This window comes from Lipophrys pholis (assembly GCF_963383615.2).
Source record: "Lipophrys pholis genome assembly, chromosome: 14".
NCBI classification, from domain to species: domain Eukaryota; kingdom Metazoa; phylum Chordata; class Actinopteri; order Blenniiformes; family Blenniidae; genus Lipophrys; species Lipophrys pholis.
Window position 1 is genome coordinate 11,862,420 of NC_137633.1, and position 16,107 is coordinate 11,878,526.

The 16,107-nt window shown below is 39.1% G+C and overlaps 2 protein-coding genes across 9 annotated transcripts; both read left to right on the forward strand.

Annotated features, from left to right (window-relative positions):
- The first annotated feature begins 1,177 nt into the window (after positions 1-1,177).
- On the forward strand, positions 1,178-5,435 carry tspan37 (tetraspanin 37). Of its 3 annotated transcripts, XM_080479293.1 has the most exons (8): positions 1,243-1,402; positions 2,966-3,008; positions 3,114-3,157; positions 3,231-3,305; positions 3,391-3,489; positions 3,590-3,742; positions 3,856-3,939; positions 4,954-5,435. In XM_080479293.1, exons 1-8 carry the CDS (start codon positions 1,343-1,345, stop codon positions 5,035-5,037), a joined length of 642 nt encoding a protein of 213 aa, XP_080335419.1. In that variant the 5' UTR covers positions 1,243-1,342; the 3' UTR covers positions 5,038-5,435. The 3 variants fall into 3 exon arrangements, with proteins under 3 accessions (XP_080335417.1, XP_080335418.1, XP_080335419.1); XM_080479291.1 differs by having other exon boundaries at positions 1,178-1,402; positions 2,966-3,157; XM_080479292.1 differs by having other exon boundaries at positions 1,233-1,398; positions 2,966-3,157.
- A 932-nt stretch (positions 5,436-6,367) lies between these two features.
- Positions 6,368-15,785, forward strand: elavl1a (ELAV like RNA binding protein 1a). Of its 6 annotated transcripts, none has more exons than XM_080480006.1 (7): positions 6,368-6,474; positions 8,580-8,639; positions 10,165-10,357; positions 10,857-10,960; positions 11,537-11,699; positions 11,851-12,076; positions 13,044-15,785. In XM_080480006.1, exons 2-7 carry the CDS (start codon positions 8,604-8,606, stop codon positions 13,366-13,368), a joined length of 1,047 nt encoding a protein of 348 aa, XP_080336132.1. In that variant the 5' UTR covers positions 6,368-6,474; positions 8,580-8,603; the 3' UTR covers positions 13,369-15,785. The 6 variants fall into 6 exon arrangements, with proteins under 6 accessions (XP_080336132.1, XP_080336133.1, XP_080336134.1 ...); XM_080480007.1 differs by having other exon boundaries at positions 11,537-11,690; XM_080480008.1 differs by having other exon boundaries at positions 10,177-10,357.
- The last annotated feature ends 322 nt before the right edge of the window (positions 15,786-16,107 follow it).

A 16,107-nucleotide genomic window follows, 5' to 3' on the forward strand; every position in this document is an offset into this window, starting at 1 on the left:
CACTAATTTATTAAAATATTCACACACCCAACAAGAACATTTTCTCAGTTCTTTTTAATCAAATTTTCCACAATTTACAAATGAACACAAGAGAATTCTAAAGCAAATAATTGGAAGACAAATTAGAAGAAAAAAAAAATCCACTAAACATCCTCAAGCTCAGGTCGTCCACCAGAGGCCTGGGAGTTTGAGCGTTCTGTGCAGCATATTAGCAATTCCTCTATATTGGTCTCTTCTGGACTGAGGCTTCAGATGTTCTCTGCAGCAGCACTCAGCTGACTTGCCTCACTCTCTGGAGGTATCTGGTTGTGGTTGACTTCTTTGCAGCCTCCTTGTGGTTTCAAGTAGTCTGCAGGATACTTGTAGTTCTCCTGGATATCCCCTATGTTGTCCTCTGGTAGGTTGATTCTTTCAGTTCATATCTTTTGAGGGTTATGGTTGAAATACAAATGTCAGTACTAAGTCCTAGTGATGTACCTGGGGTTTTCTATTGTGTTTTGATTCACATGTTCTTTTTAGCAGTAGTAAAAAATTCTATAATTTGATACAATTAATGCATACGTTTTCTAATTGGAAACATTTTCTGGTTTAGTGTTCTTTTAATTGTCTGTTGATTGGAAAAGTAGGCCCCCAGAAACGTACCCTGCTTTGGGCCGCAAGATGTCCCGGCCCGGCCCTGCCTGTTATCAACAGTCAGTTCTGAATCAGGAAGAGAAAGTCCTGATCAGGTTTTATTCTTCAGTCAGTCACATGACTGAACGGCTTCACTCATTCCTCATTTATGCGGTTCACAACCACATATTAATAAAGCTGTGATGTTTCCGCGTTGTTTGGGGAAGTTTTACGTTTCCCGTCACAGATGTAAAGCACTGGAGTAACGTCATCCGCGGTTTAAACTAGAATGACTCTTTACATTGGGTATTACGGTAAAGCTGTGAGAAGCCGACGGGAGCGTCATGGTGCGTTCACGTACACCTCACTTGGAAGCATAAATCACAACAACAGTACTGTACAGGCGTATTGTAACAAAAATGGATCGAAAATCGAATTGTTTTCAGCAAACTTCTTTTTTTTTTTTTTTGCAGTTTTCTGAAAACAAAGTGATTTTTGATTATTTTATATTTACACCATGAAGCTCCCGTCGGCTTCTGACTGCTTTACCGTAATACTCAATGTAAACAGGCACTTTAGTTTAAACCGCGGCTGGCGTTACTCCAGAGAAGACCGCCGTCATTCCCGGGAAGTTCGGGACACCTTGGGTGTGCTCCTGCGTGAACTCGCTTGGTGTCCAGCGCCGTTAACGCGTCTTATTACGCGCAGGTTGCGTCTCTCCTTCTGTGGAATGAAAATGTGCCAAAACGCTTCCAAAACCACTCTTCAACTCATATCTCAGCTAATGTGGGTGAGTAATACTTTTTAAGCACAACTTCAACGTTTTCACACTGTAAATATTTCCTATATTGTTGGATGCTGTTCAATATCGTCTAATATTTGTGTCGTCTTTTGGTGTATTATTTGGTTAATGCTATATAACAGCGGCAGCAGGTGTTTTTAAACAGAATGATATTGTTTATGATTGTGTTATGCACGTTGGAGTCACTCACATGGTCACATGACACAAAGGTATAAAGAAGACAGTGCAAGTGGGATGGGTAAATAGGTGCACAAGTTTTCCCTTGATTCAATCCAAACAGTTTTAGACTTTAGACAAATAAATTGGGACTTTTATTTTTCGTTCTTTTAGCTGTTTCGTTTTACAATCACAAGAACACTGACATAATTTCCATATAAGATAAAACACATGTATAATAAAAAAAATAAATAGAAAATTTTGTCAAGATAACATGGTTTTTAATCAAGATGTTTCAAACTTTGCTATGATTGTAGAAAATATGTGTTACGACCCGGCTCTGCTAAAAGAAGGAAGTAGATAGAGGAAGTAACAATAACCAAATGAGTTTGGGTGAAGTGAAGGTTTTAGTGATAGGTCTCCGTTTACAATGATCAATCAGAACCCCAAAGACACAATAATACAACAAAAGAGAGCCAAACAGGTAATTCCCAATAACTATACAAAGGTTGATTTACTATAACAAAAAGGCAGCTTCTTCACTAGAAGGCTGTGTACTAAGGTTTCAACTAACACAAATTCAATAAACAAGAGAGCGGCAAAAAGGGAAACAAACAAAACACCTAGTAAAAATGAAACAGCTGGTACCGTCACCAAACTGTTGTACATTGGGTCCTGTGGACCAAAGTTGAACCCACGCACTGATATCGAAAGGTGAGAGTGGAGCCGAGTTCAAAAGTTCACACAGCAATAGAAACACACACCAAGGTTCTCTGGGCAGACTGACCAAATTGCAAATAAACACATACGGTGATGATTGAGACTGTCTGTTTTTAAATCATAAACAACTGTATTTCTATTTTTACATAAACACATCAGGCAAAATGCTACACATGTCCCCTCGTCCTTCATTTAACTGAATTTTTTTTTTTTATACTGTAGGTTCCATTTCCATAAATGACTTCAAATATTCTAATCCTTTTAAACCTGATAACACTATACTGGAGTTTCTCTCTACTATGCTATATGGCGTGTAGTGTAAATTTTTAACAATTCTAGGTGATCTGATTCTCAATTCTGACCGTTTCAATATGACAGTAACCGTCTCTTTTCTTTTCTGTACCTTTGATTGGAGAAATACAAGTATATCACATTATTTTCACGATGGTTCAGTTACTGGTCTCAAAAATCTTTATGGTGAATATTTGTAGAAGTTAGTGATATGGGATCCTTTAGATCCGTTGTTCTTAACTTGTGGTCTGGCAATTAGATTTGACTTGTCATTCAAAACCATAATAAATCACATTCTACTGGCCATTGCTTTATTTTTGAAGAGAAGACCAGATTGTTCTGTCCTGCTTTTAACAAAGACCTCTTCTTTCAATGATTTACCAGGTGGTGGGGCTGGTGGTGGGGATGGGTGGATTCTACCTGTACAGTAAGTACATGCATACCAGCCAGTTTTTTTCTGAGTACTACATCATACTGCCGGCTGTCGTCGTTCTCGCCAGCGCCGTGCTCTCATTGATCATCGGGTTCTTAGGCACGTGGCTCAGCATCCAAAACTCCTCCAGTCTGCAGGGCCTGGTGAGCATGTCAGTCTATGTACGTCCAGTACTGGAATGAACTCTTCATAATAAAGTGTCTTCCCCTCCTCCAGTTTGTTTACCTGCTGGTTGTGAGCTTTTGCTTTGAAAGTACGGCTGTGGCGTTGGCTTACTTCCGTTCTCTAAAGGTAAACAAGTTACACTAAGAGCCATGTTTTAGTTTTATGTTTCCATTTAACGTGATGAAGAATAATGCTTTCTTTTTCAATTCAGCTGGATGCAGATTTAGCTCCTCTCAGCGACATATTTCAGAAATACAATGGAAGTGTTCATGACCCGGCATCTAAAACTGTAGATGCTGCACAGCAGGAGGTGTGTGCACTCTCATCGGTCATGTGTAACTGGATCATATATGTGTTAGTGAATGAAGTTTGCATCTATAATTCAGTGTTTTGTGTTTTCATTCCTGCAGTTTGAGTGTTGTGGGGTGCATAATTACACCGACTGGTTGGAGACGGCCTGGTTTAATCAAAGTGGAGAGGTCCGGTTCCCTCACAGCTGCTGCAACAGTACTTTTCCCTCTTGTACTGGCAGCGTGCACCAGCCATGGCTGCTTTACTCACAGGTAGAAGTGGATCATTTAGCGCCGATGAGAAAAGCTACAGCAGGACTGTCTGACCAGATCAGCATGTCTGTGCCAAAATTTCCTTCTTGGTTATATTTTCTTTTGTCTTTCAGGGCTGCCAGGAGAAGGTGGAGATGGACTTTCATTTTCAGCTGGATTTCATCTTCTGGGGCTCCCTAATGGTTGTCCTTGTAGGGGTACGGTGATATTTTGGTGATTTTCTTTGTGATGTTTTTAATTGTTTAACTGAAATAAAATGCCACCAAAATGTAACTGATGAAAGAATAATATAGAATTATCTGTAACTACATGATTGATTCCTACAAATTGCATCAATTGATTTAATCCTGGCCAAGTATTCAATACAAAAAAAATAGATAAATCTAATGCCATACATTTAATTAAAGAACATTTTTTATTATTTTAACCACAATCTTGAGTGTACATCTGACAGTTCATTTCATTAAGCCTTAATTTGGAATCCATTAATTCCTGAGATACATATCTGCCTCTAACTCTACATAAAAGTCGACTTATTTTCACCTACCAGTTGCTCATTTCTGCACTTGTGTTATCAAATTATTGAGTTGATTTACCTGCAAATATTTCCTACTAGTTACAGGCTAAACATCTAGTCAATGGCAATATGTCAACTTGTTTTATAAACTCTGAATTAACATATTTTCCTAGATAAGAACATATTTATAGTCGGTTCTTTTTCACTAACCACAGCTATTTGGGCTGTAGGTCAAAATTAAAAGAAGACGCTGATTTGTACAGCTTTAAATTGGTTTTTAAAGAAATTTGAAAAGACTAGCTTCTGTCAGTGTTTGGGGAAAAATAAGCAGTGGGTGAATTTCTAATTGATCAAAATACTTAGATTTTTTTTTTTTTTAATGCCTGTTTGTTTTGAGTTTCGGTTAGTCAAGTATTTACTGTTAAACATTGTTAATGCTTAAAGAATGTTGGTTTCAGCAGAAGCTCTATTACACAGTGTAAATATTTATTTCACATTCATGCTTTTCAGTTGTTATGCCAAGAGAACTTAGGGAAGGGCTGGTGGTGGTGTGAATTGCTGCATTACTCTGTGTTTTGCATCAGAATTTACCAGTAAACCTTCAATCTCTGTGTTGAGTAGGTTTTTATAGGTTTCACAATTTGACTTTTTGAACCGGATTCCTGAGCTTGTTTCCTTTTCTCTTGTCATGCAGGTCATTTTGTTACTGACAGTGGTAATCATGAGGGAACCACCACCACCACCACCACCATCACTGTTTGGATATCAAGTGCTGTGACTAAAAACACAGTCACAGATGAGAGAGAACTGTACTCTGCAAGAACCCTGCATTATACAGTATTACACGCACTCGTTATGCACTCCTGCATATTTGAAACCATTTTCCAAAAAGTGGTGAGGCTGGCACAGACAAAAAAAAGTCATATCTATTGTTGATGATTCACCACTGGTAACCTATTCCATCCAGGTTTACAATGTTACAAATGCACCTATTTGGGTTTTTAGATTTTACTAGTATAAATTATATATTTTTTTAAAAGACATAGGGCAGGGGGACAAATGTGTGTTTTTCTAGACCGCCCAGATATCACTCCGAAGCATGTGCCTTTGGTGACAGTTATTTCTTGTCATGTGTGGTTTATATGATATCAAATAAATTACTGTTTCTTGATTTTAATATGCTGCATTTTTTTGTATGGGTATATGGCAAAAATGCGTTTGAAACCTAGAAGATTCCCAGGCATGTTATGAGGGGTTGCAACGAGCAAGCCTGACGTCCCCCAACTTAGCGGCGGTTCTGAGTAAAGTTCTATGCACAAATATATAATCATCTTGTTTTCACTTGCATAGATTAAGACCCTCCCTGCCACCCACCGTCAATCAAACAGGCTTACTGTTTGTAACTATAGAACTCTACAGCAACAGTTACATTTAAAATGATACACATTTATTAACAGAAACAAAACTGACAGCAAATGTGTCTGAATGTAGAAAAATAAATTTTACAGATTTAGCATCATGTCATTCACATCACTGCTTGAGGAAGCAATGTTACTTCTTTGTTGCCATGGGAAAGCGGTAACCAGGGATAAGGGATCTTTCCAACCCTGAATTGTGCATAATTGTGTGAATGCTGAAGGTAGTCACACATTAGTGATCCAAATCTTCATTAATATTGTGTGAATGCTGAAGGCAGTCACAGCTTTATTCAGCTGTATTCGGCTTCAGTGTTCACACTTGTATTTTCTTCTGGAAATGCAAACCTCTAGTAATATGTTGTTGTTTTTTTTTTCGTTTCTGGTGCTGGTTTTTTGTTTCAGTAGTATTACTTGGTAGGTATATCGTTCGCTTGTTAATTCAGCATTCCTGAACAAAGAGCAAGTGAGTTATCTTCATTAAACGTATACAGAAAGTGCGTTATGATTCTCCACTTTCCTCTCAGTTTAAAGATGCCTGTGCAGATACAGTATATAAAACGCACGTGGTGGGGAGACGAGCACCCTGGTGCCGTGCGTGTGGACCGCGCGCGGCCTTCCCGGAGGTCGGTCCTTGTGGACGCGGGTGGGCGTGGCCGGCCCCGTCACGTAGCTCCTTCTTTCGTTTTCTTCGCTGCGTTGAGGCCGACTTGGAGGGAAGCGGGCGTCGTCGGAAGGGACAAGAAAACAAGAGACGCGAGCATAAACAGCAACTCCACGCACCCTAAAAAAACAAGCTGGTAAGGTTTGTAAATGTACCGCGTGTGTTCGAATGGCGCCCTATGAGCGCCAGTGCGTTGATAGTCTGGCGTTTAAACGTCAGCGGAGTGGCTGCCATGCTGCTTTGTAGCGGCCGCGTTAGCCGTTAGCCTCCGGGGCCTGTTAGCAGGCCGCCCGGGTTTCGGCGCGGGGACGGACACGCGCCGTTTTGACGCGCTCCAAAATAGGGACGCGGTGCTTGAGCTTATTAGCTAGCTGGCCAAGCACCACCTATGTTACTACTCAAGCCACACATGGCGGGCGGTTTCTATCTTTGAAGCGTATCCCCGCATTTTTACACCTTTGTTTGGTGGAGCCATGTTGGACATATTTGTCCTTCTGAGTGCAGCAGACTGTTAGCATGTCGCTCGCTAATGCTAACCGGGCCTCTGCACGCGTACAACACAGTGGAATCAACTCTGGTTTATTGTGGTATAATTTCAGTAGGCAAAGCGATAATGCACCACTCAAACCGATTCAATAAATGAGCGAAACGTTTTATACTGGCATGAATTATGTCACGATCGTAGGTTACAGGGTGGACGCCGGCTCACATGTCTCCTTCGTTTTGCAGCCATTCATTCAAATGGTGCACGTCCAGCTCCACTTATCATTTTATTCAGCAGAGAGTCAAAAACTTCCACACACAGTTGACTTGATTAAGAAACTGGTATTCAGTTCAATGCAGACGTGGTAACATCACTATATGTGTCGTTACTCCCATGACTTACCTCGATGAGTACATGTGCGCATTTGTACTGGTGTTTATTACAGGATGGGTTGGTTTTTCTATTTGTTGTGGTCACAGCAGTTGAATAAATGTTATTTACGCTGCAGTTAAAACTTAATACATGTAAATATCTCCAGCAGCATTGACATTTGACCGATACAGTTTGGGAATCCCGGAGGGGGAGATCCATCATTCTGCACCATGACGTAGTGATCGGAAACTGTAATATTTTCCCCTTTTTTATACTTGGATATGATCACGATTTACATATCAGTGCCCCAACAGTTCTGCAAGGAACGATCTATTCAAGCTGCAAGATGTTGGTGTTGGTTAGTCATTAGAAGTGATGGATAATCATCAAATTAGTGTGGACTGACATCCAAATTGCGGAGATTTAACCAGCAGTATTATCATTGTCAGTTTAGCTTTACACAGCACAGTCACACTTTCAATTCAAGGCGTCGATCTATATTAGTGTGGATGTAACCCAACAACTCCCAACAAGAGAGAGCAGAGGACAGTGGAGTTTTAACAAGTGGGGGTGAGGGGGGGTCAGGAGAACTCCTTATTCAGATAATGTAGTCCTGTGGAGTTCTGGCTATAGTTAAAAGCAGTTTAGACTAATATTTGCAGCACAGCAAGTGGGGATTTCTTTTCAACAGTCAAGACTGCTACCTTACTGTAATATCTTAATAAATCTTTGATATCGCAATAATCTAAAAGATACTATGTTTGGTCATAATTTCTTGTTCATGACAAACCATTGCCAAGTTGATTAAACAAATCAAGAAAATATTTAATTTATTTGGGGGACAATGTCATGTGGATGACCTTGAGTTCTTAGATCTGAGATCTACCGTGCTCACCAAATCCAGTGAAAACTACAGCGCAGACATAATTTTAATTATCTAATTATACCATCAACATGTTAATTTGATCTCATTCTTATACTACAAAAAAGGACATACCAAGAGTGATTGGTCAGCTTTGTAATTCAGGCTCCAATGTTCAAGAGTCGATATAAACCGCCATGTTGCACAAAGCAATGCAAAGTGAATGACAGATTTCCCATTTTGTATTTTCTTTCTATTCAAACTAAATTTGCACAATGAACATTTCAACAAAATCATCTTTTTAAAGATAGGGTGTTTGTCCTCCTCACATTATTCCTGCTTTACAGCACCATGGAGATAAGTGCTGCATTCACATGTTTTACCTTGTAAAAAAGAAACATTTCTGGAATTTGTGCATCTGGTTGTTGTCGGGTGTGTTTTTTCTTGATGTTGTGTGCTCCAGTGTACAAGTGTGCTCGTCTTGTAGCTGTAACCTTCTTTGATATTTCTTATCCTCATTTAGCCTCAGGAGCAGTGAAGGGTCTTCATGGCAGTTCGTCGAGGACACAATAAGTACTTGAAAGTGAGTAGGAGATCTTAGCTACAGTTGGAAGCTATATTGCAGTATGTGTCTAGATTTATTTGCAGTGTGGTCAGACACTTTAGGTGTGGGTGTTTTCTGTCATGCCTGGTTTCTCTTATATGGTGGCAACTAGTGTATGCAAGGATGCTCGTTATAAGTTGTGTTACATACTTAAAATCTTGATAAATTCACTACTAGTATTGTAATACTACGTAAATGAGTTATACCATTGAAATAAAACTAACAAGTATATCAAATTACTTAACCAATATTTATAGGTGTAATAACAGTACTTTCATTCATCCTTGTAGATAGTGTATCTCACCCACCAGAATACATAAATCCAATCCTTCCCTGGCATGAATGGACCTCTGTCAGTTTGACTGCTGGACTCGTTCCCATTTTGGGACTGAACCCAATTCAGATGCCAGAAAGTGTGTCTAGTAATACACACCCTGTGAAACAGCAGAAGCAATGTTTTAACGTTGTCAAAAGCTAATCTTGTGGAATTTTTTCTTCTTCTTTGCATTGATACCTGAATTTGTATGAAACTCCTTATTGGTAACACTGCAGACTGACGCATGACAGAGCTGCTCACAGGGGTTAAAGAGTTACTACCGACTTGCATTGTTGAAATTTCATGTCGGCTTAGTGTGAAAGTCACCACTTTGTGGTTTGAATCCAGTCTTGATAACATGAGTCCATTCTTTGATAACATGTTGACTTAAAACTTTAGTACAAGCAGTCTTGCCTTTGATGATCATAAGGAACCAGAAAAGTTTTTTTTATTTGAATTCATTGTTGTGCCGGTTATATTTTAGTTTAATATTTATCTAGCACATTATTATCAAAGCAAAGCAGTGGCCTTGGGGCTCAGATTTGTTTGTGCGCAAACCAAAGTGTTAAGTTTATCTGGTTGATGATAAGTCAGTGTGATTTTCATAATTTTCAAATAGAACAACTAGACATGTGACTCGATGAGGCAGCAATCAAATAGTGAGTCTCCACACTGTGTTGACATGTTTGCGCCCTGTTGTTGATTTAATGGGGTTGTATGAGGCGACAGGGAGGAGCTAAGGCCAGTGAAGCCTGCAGTTTAAATCATTGAACGTCGATCTGACACAAAGCTCATATTAGAAAATTTGCAGCAACAATGTGGATTTAGAAACACGCCCTGTAAGTTAACGTCCTTTTTTTTTTTTTTTTTTTGATAGAATATACATTGAGTTTGCTCTGACTTGTATGGGGTTTTATATGACCAGTACAGACTTCTCAGATACATATTTGTTTTTCTAAACTGTCTGAACAATTATGCAGTATGCAAAAAAAAAATTTGCATTCTTCTTTTTGACTTACTGCACACATAAAAAAGTTGTATTACTGTTACGGTCTTGCAAAAAGGAAGAAAAGACAATGTAATTGGCGAACTCTGACCGGCTGCTGTAAATATCTTTTTTGTTTTAAACTGTTGTTGTGTGCACCCTGTATGCTTATCTCTTTCTGTCTTTTTTTTCCCACCCACCTGGCTGAGCTGCAGGAGGTGTATGACATGTCAAACGGTTACGAAGACCACATGGGAGGAGACGAGGGGAAGGATATCAAGACCAACCTGATAGTGAACTACCTTCCCCAGAGCATGACGCAGGATGAGCTGCGGAGCCTCTTCAGCAGCATCGGAGAGGTGGAGTCAGCCAAGCTGATACGAGACAAAGTCGCAGGTACGCTAAATTAGAGCTTTAAGACTCGGGACAGTCGAGATCGACGTTTAAACAATGGCAATAAAACGGAAAAGTAAAAAAAAGCTGAATCCTGTTACGTGAAAACATCCATATATGTCAGTGGTGGCTCAGCTTCATGGCTGCTTATTTGGAATTTCACTCATTTTCAGATTTCCTCTTTCTGACTGACACTTCCAAATTGTTTTCTGGCCCCTTCATCTCCTCAGTGATGCTATGATCCAATTCCTCTCGAGAGGCTGCCAAAAGCAAACCTCTGCCCGAGTTAGGTCGCAGTGTGCTCAAATTGTTTGACCACCATAGACTTGTTTTCTTTATTCCAACGAATTCAGTGCTGTTTAACTGACAGTTTCTTTGTTTCACTTTAGCATGCAATGTTTAGATTTGCTTTTGTTTTGATATTTATTTGTTTGCAGATTTTTTTGAACTATAAAACGTTTTTTTGTTTTATTTTATTGTTTTCCTTTTTTTTTTTCTCTAGGCCACAGTTTAGGGTACGGATTTGTTAACTATCTTAACCCTAGTGATGCAGACAGAGCTATCAGTACACTGAATGGACTAAGGCTACAGTCCAAAACTATCAAGGTAACGTGCAATAAGGTGTTCTACAATTCTCAAAGAAAAGATGTCATGTCATATAACTCTCTTGTGGCTCTTGTGCTCTCCGTTAACTAGCTAGTACATGTCAGCCCGAGGAAATGCTTTTACTGCTCACTTATTTCCATACCTGACATGTCTGTCTTTGAGTTAAATTCATTTTATGCTGTCAAGAATCTTTAAAAAAAAAAAAAAGTACCTTTTTAATCAGTTAATAACTTTTTGCTTGCCATAATGTTTTATTTGGTTTTGAGTCTATTCATTTTTGCTAAAAATGTTTAAAGGCACTTGGGTAACAGTTGGCTTATCAGATGATTAAAATTTAATTTAGTTTTATTGAGTCCAAATATTTTGATTTTAATAAACCAAAATTATTTCAGTTGAATGAGTTAAATGTAACTTGCAAACATTTCTGATATATTTGCCACTGTAAATTACCTAAATATTTTAAGATGTTCCTTTTACTTCTGATAGTGTTAAAATATATATATCTATCTATTTTTTATTTTTTTTGCTTCATTCATGTCAAAGTTTTAACCCGGCTGTAATATTTCCCATTGTCAGGTTTCATATGCGCGGCCCAGCTCAGATACGATAAAAGATGCCAACCTGTATATCAGCGGCCTGCCCAGGTCCATGACCCAGAAGGACGTGGAGGACATGTTTTCTCGTTTTGGCCACATCATTAATTCTCGTGTACTTGTTGATCAGAGTTCTGGTACGGCAGGTGAATGACTTCCTTGCTTTCTTCATTAACAGATTGGCCCTTGGGCTTTAGTTTAAAAAAAAAAAAAAAAAAAAAAAACCCACACAAGGGCACAGGTGTGTTCTTTTTGAAACGCCGTACATGCACTCAACCGCTGCTCCCTCATATCTAGGTTCATCCCGCGGCGTGGCTTTTATCCGGTTTGACAAGCGAGCCGAGGCCGAGGAAGCTGTCAAGACTCTGAATGGCCAGAAGCCGCCGGGCGTCTCTGAGCCAATCACGGTGAAGTTCGCCGCCAATCCAAACCAGGCGAAGAACACGCAGCTCATCTCTCAGCTGTACCACAACCAGTCCCGACGCTTCGGCGGGCCTTTGCACCACCAGGCGCAGCGCTTCAGGTGAGAGCAGTCGGGATTTGCAATGACGTGGTGTTTTTTTGTTGTTGTTTTTTTTTTTACTTTGACAGAAATGTTTCTAAAAGAGTCACAAAGTTTCACCTTCTAAAAAGCAGATGAGAAACAATAGTTGTTCAATCGCTCCATTAACACAAATAAAAGACCACTTTAAATTATCTTTGCCATTTGATCATTGCCTGTATATAGTCTTATGAGTTCATGTTTACGGTCCTAATTAAAAACAATTTGATAAATGTTCCTTGACATTTTTGAATGACGAGATGGACATAAGTGAAGTAGTTGTTTTTTTCCCCTCAAATTGTGGGGTGTGTTTCTCTCAGACAGCTTCAGGAAAGATGCTGCTCCCGGACAAATGTGGAGCTCCAGGTGTTGCCCTTTTTCCCGTTTTCTTAACCAGTCTTATTTTAAAAAACGAAACAAAACCTCATCATGCCACTCATTGAAACCACCTGAACTAAACATAAGTAAACACATTTTATAGTGCTGCATTTGGACATTTAGGCACTTTATTTCTGTAGCATATTTCAGTAAAAAAGCAGTTCAAACAAATGCAGAGTAACATGGACTCATAAAACATAGAAATATAAAGAAATTACTTACAATAATCTGAAATAACAAGCTTTGATCTGAAAAAAAAGTTATTTTAAAAAAATCTGCTTTTTGGAGATCACACTTTCCATTTTTTTAAATGACTGGTTAATTCAACTCAATTCGCAGGTTGAGTTTGAGTTCTTTATCTCCCGATTTCACACAAGCAGAAAAGATCAGCAATAAAAGGATCGTGTGTAAAGAATGATGGACATCATTCAGGCTCTTTGACTATAGTTCAGAAAGCTATGAACTTGTCAAACACACAGTGGTATTACTCTTTATAAATCTGATGTTACAATGTGGAGAATCACAAAGATACTAACTACATTGAACTAATAAATCCACTAAACATTTCCAGGTTTTCTCCCATGGGCGTGGATCACATGGGCGGGATGGGAGGCGTCAGCGTCCCCGGCAACTCCACGTCCGGCTGGTGCATCTTCATCTACAACCTGGGCCAGGACACGGACGAGAGCATCCTCTGGCAGATGTTCGGCCCCTTCGGCGCCGTCACCAACGTCAAGGTCATCCGCGACTTCAACACCAACAAGTGCAAAGGCTTCGGCTTCGTCACCATGACTAACTACGAGGAGGCGGCCATGGCCATCGCCAGCATGAACGGCTACCGGCTCGGAGACAAGATCCTGCAAGTGTCCTTTAAGACCAGCAAGGGCCACAAGTAGAGCAGGAGAGAGAGACAATCTGGTGTATGTAGAGGAGAGCAGGAAGCAACCTGTGCCAGACTTTTGTTGCAGAAAGCTGAAGTGTTAGGTTTCCCCGAGTCTGGCACATCATTTTGGGTTTTGATGTATTCAGAGTTAAGTAAGAACTTCATTCTTCTGCACCTTTGTACTTGTCTAAAAGAGTGTCTAGGTTCTTTTTTTTTTTCTTTTTCTTTTTCTTCCACTGTTAAACTTGTGCTTGAGGACACTCAGTTTATTATAATTCTTTGGGGGGGAGTGATTGAAGAGGGCAAATTCCCAAATGATCTCCCCCAGGATAAAGTTTTTGACGATGATGTTATGGCTAAAATACTGTCTACATGTTTTGCATGTAACTGGGGTTCTAGATAAAAACTAGTCTCTTGTGGTGCACTGAGAAATTCCCGACAAAGAAAACCATGTCATTATATTGGCTAATTTCAAGTGGTGAAGGAGGATATTTTTCCTAAGCCAGTGATAGTTTTGGTTGTGTCTGATCTGGTCATAAGTAGTAATAGATGCCTTAAATCATCCTCTGGTAGACACAGACCTTTCAATACCACTCACTGTTTCAAGTCGGTCTAAGAGCAAAGCACTTTTAACATATATTGTTTTAGGTCGCTATGAATATCAGTCTTTTTTGATGTTGATCTTTAATCGCCCTCCAACACGCTTCAACAGACTGGAGGGAAGTGTTAATGTCTCTGTTTCTCTGTTGAAAGTGTCTTTTTTTTAATGGAAATTTTGGGAAAGAGAAAATGAGCCCCTGTCGAGGAAAGAATTCAGATGGACCAAAGTCAGGGAGAGATTTCATCATAACCCCAGAAGAGTTTCTGAACACAGGCTGAATTTACTGTTTTGTTTTGTTTTGTTTCTTTTCGGTACTAGAGGTACTAAGGTTATATCAGGCTTAGTGAGAGCAGCATCATTTTGGCCGTTTACCATCCCTTTTGATGATTTATTTTTTTCCTTTCATTTTTCCTTTTCTTTTTGTTTCTCTTTTCTTTGTAGAGGCATAACATTTTATTTCCATCAGGATAATAAGTTACAAACTTGTTTGGAGAGAACTTGATGGCCTTTGTTATTGATTTAATTTAGTTTTGCTTTATTTTCTTCCTTTCTTTTGTTTTGGTTGTTTCGCTTTGAACATTAAACCATTAAATTTTGTTTGGTTTTGCCGAAAAGTTTTGTTTGGTTTGTTTCTTTTTGGGATAATTTATCTTTCTTTTTTTCTTTTAGATTTGTTTCTTTTTCTTTTTTCTTTTCCCCCCCGATGAGCAGACCTGCAGCGCTGACTGAAAGACGTGCGGCCAAGCAGAACCAGCTTGTTCCAAAAGGTCGCACCATTGGAGGCTTTTACATTTACAAAACATTTCAATATTTCTTTTTTATTAATGGACCAATGTCAAATGAGCTTCGACTTTAAGTGTAGTGGCACATCAAGGGGAATTTGTGCCCAGTTCACGTTTATGGTCGGATTCTTTTAAACCAGAGGAGCAACTGGTTGTGTAAATCTTTATCCCATTGTCAATGGAGAGCTATGTTGTCGGCTCTTTAATCATTTTTTTAAAAAGCCAAATTTGTTGTGTTTCAGTGGCAATTTTTAAAGTGAGAAATAAGTATCCACTGCTTGGAGCTAAACCACTGTCCTCCTTTCTTTTATTGACTTCATTTAGTCTTTTGCGTACTAACTTCTCATTTAATGGGGAATTTATTTGAGTGCTTTGTTGATTTAGGCGGATAAAACTTGGGAGTGTTGGCGCTAATCGTCTTTGACTGAAATTAGGTCATCCTTAATTTTTCCTTGACCAATATTAAATCTTTGCATGTCTTTAAAAAAAAGAAAAAGAAAAAAATAAGCTGTTTATATCGTGAGGTTCAAAGAGTTTCCCTCATTGCGAGCTTCAGTCTTAAAGGTGCATTTTGATTTAGTGTTTCCATGTGATGTTTTTTTTTTTTTTTTCTCATTTGTTTCACAGTAATGTCGTGCAATATTTCCTGCTCTGCTCGAAGCAGGTGATGGAAATTCGTTCTAGTCATCCGTTTTTATATTTTGATTTTTCTACTGACACGTTACTGCTTAGTTTCTCTCAGCGGTCTGGTTGAAGTCGCATGAAAGATGCAAGTTAGTTTTCACGGGCAGTCGAGACAAGCTGCATTCCGCCTTAATTTATAAGTGGAGGTTTTACATTGCGCGTATTTTTCATCGGAGGAAGCGAGGTTATTTATTTGATGGTGTTATGCAGTCATACTTGATTCTCACTGAAAGTGTTTTTATTGAGTTGTTTTCTTGGTTTTGAACACTAAGTTAAAAGTCCATTAAATGTCTTCTAACATTGGATCATTTCAATAAAAACATGGTGGCATTTCAGAGTTGAAAACATTAAAAAAAATATTGTCTCCAGAAGCCTCTTGTGGATGTGCTGTAACTGATTCATTCATGTCATCCGGGATCCTCACCAAGAGATTCGGTTAGTCTGAAGCTGGGATTGTTAAAGTGGCAACTTTTTTTTTTGTTTGTTTCACTCGTCTGTCTAATCCAGGAGTCAGTACTTTAATTACTTTCTGGTTCAAAGGGGATTGGTGGCTCTCTTGTTAATCTGATAATACCTCCTAAAGCCACACGAGGGAGACGTTACAGCAAATTATCTCACACACAGTAAAAAGGACAAAATTGCATTTCTGTTAATAACGCAGGCATTTTTAAATGAGTATGAGCAA

Excerpts from the sequence above, each read along its gene's own strand:
- tspan37 (XM_080479291.1), top strand. The coding sequence starts at position 1,343 with ATGAAAATGTGCCAAAACGCTTCCAAAACCACTCTTCAACTCATATCT. Across the intron at positions 1,403-2,965 it reads TCATATCTCAGCTAATGTGG|GTGGTGGGGCTGGTGGTGGG; the intron begins GTGAGTAATACT and ends ATGATTTACCAG. Across the intron at positions 3,158-3,230 it reads CCTCCAGTCTGCAGGGCCTG|TTTGTTTACCTGCTGGTTGT; the intron begins GTGAGCATGTCA and ends CCCCTCCTCCAG.
- elavl1a (XM_080480006.1), top strand. The coding sequence starts at position 8,604 with ATGGCAGTTCGTCGAGGACACAATAAGTACTTGAAA. Across the intron at positions 10,961-11,536 it reads TACAGTCCAAAACTATCAAG|GTTTCATATGCGCGGCCCAG; the intron begins GTAACGTGCAAT and ends TCCCATTGTCAG. Across the intron at positions 11,700-11,850 it reads TCAGAGTTCTGGTACGGCAG|GTTCATCCCGCGGCGTGGCT; the intron begins GTGAATGACTTC and ends CCTCATATCTAG.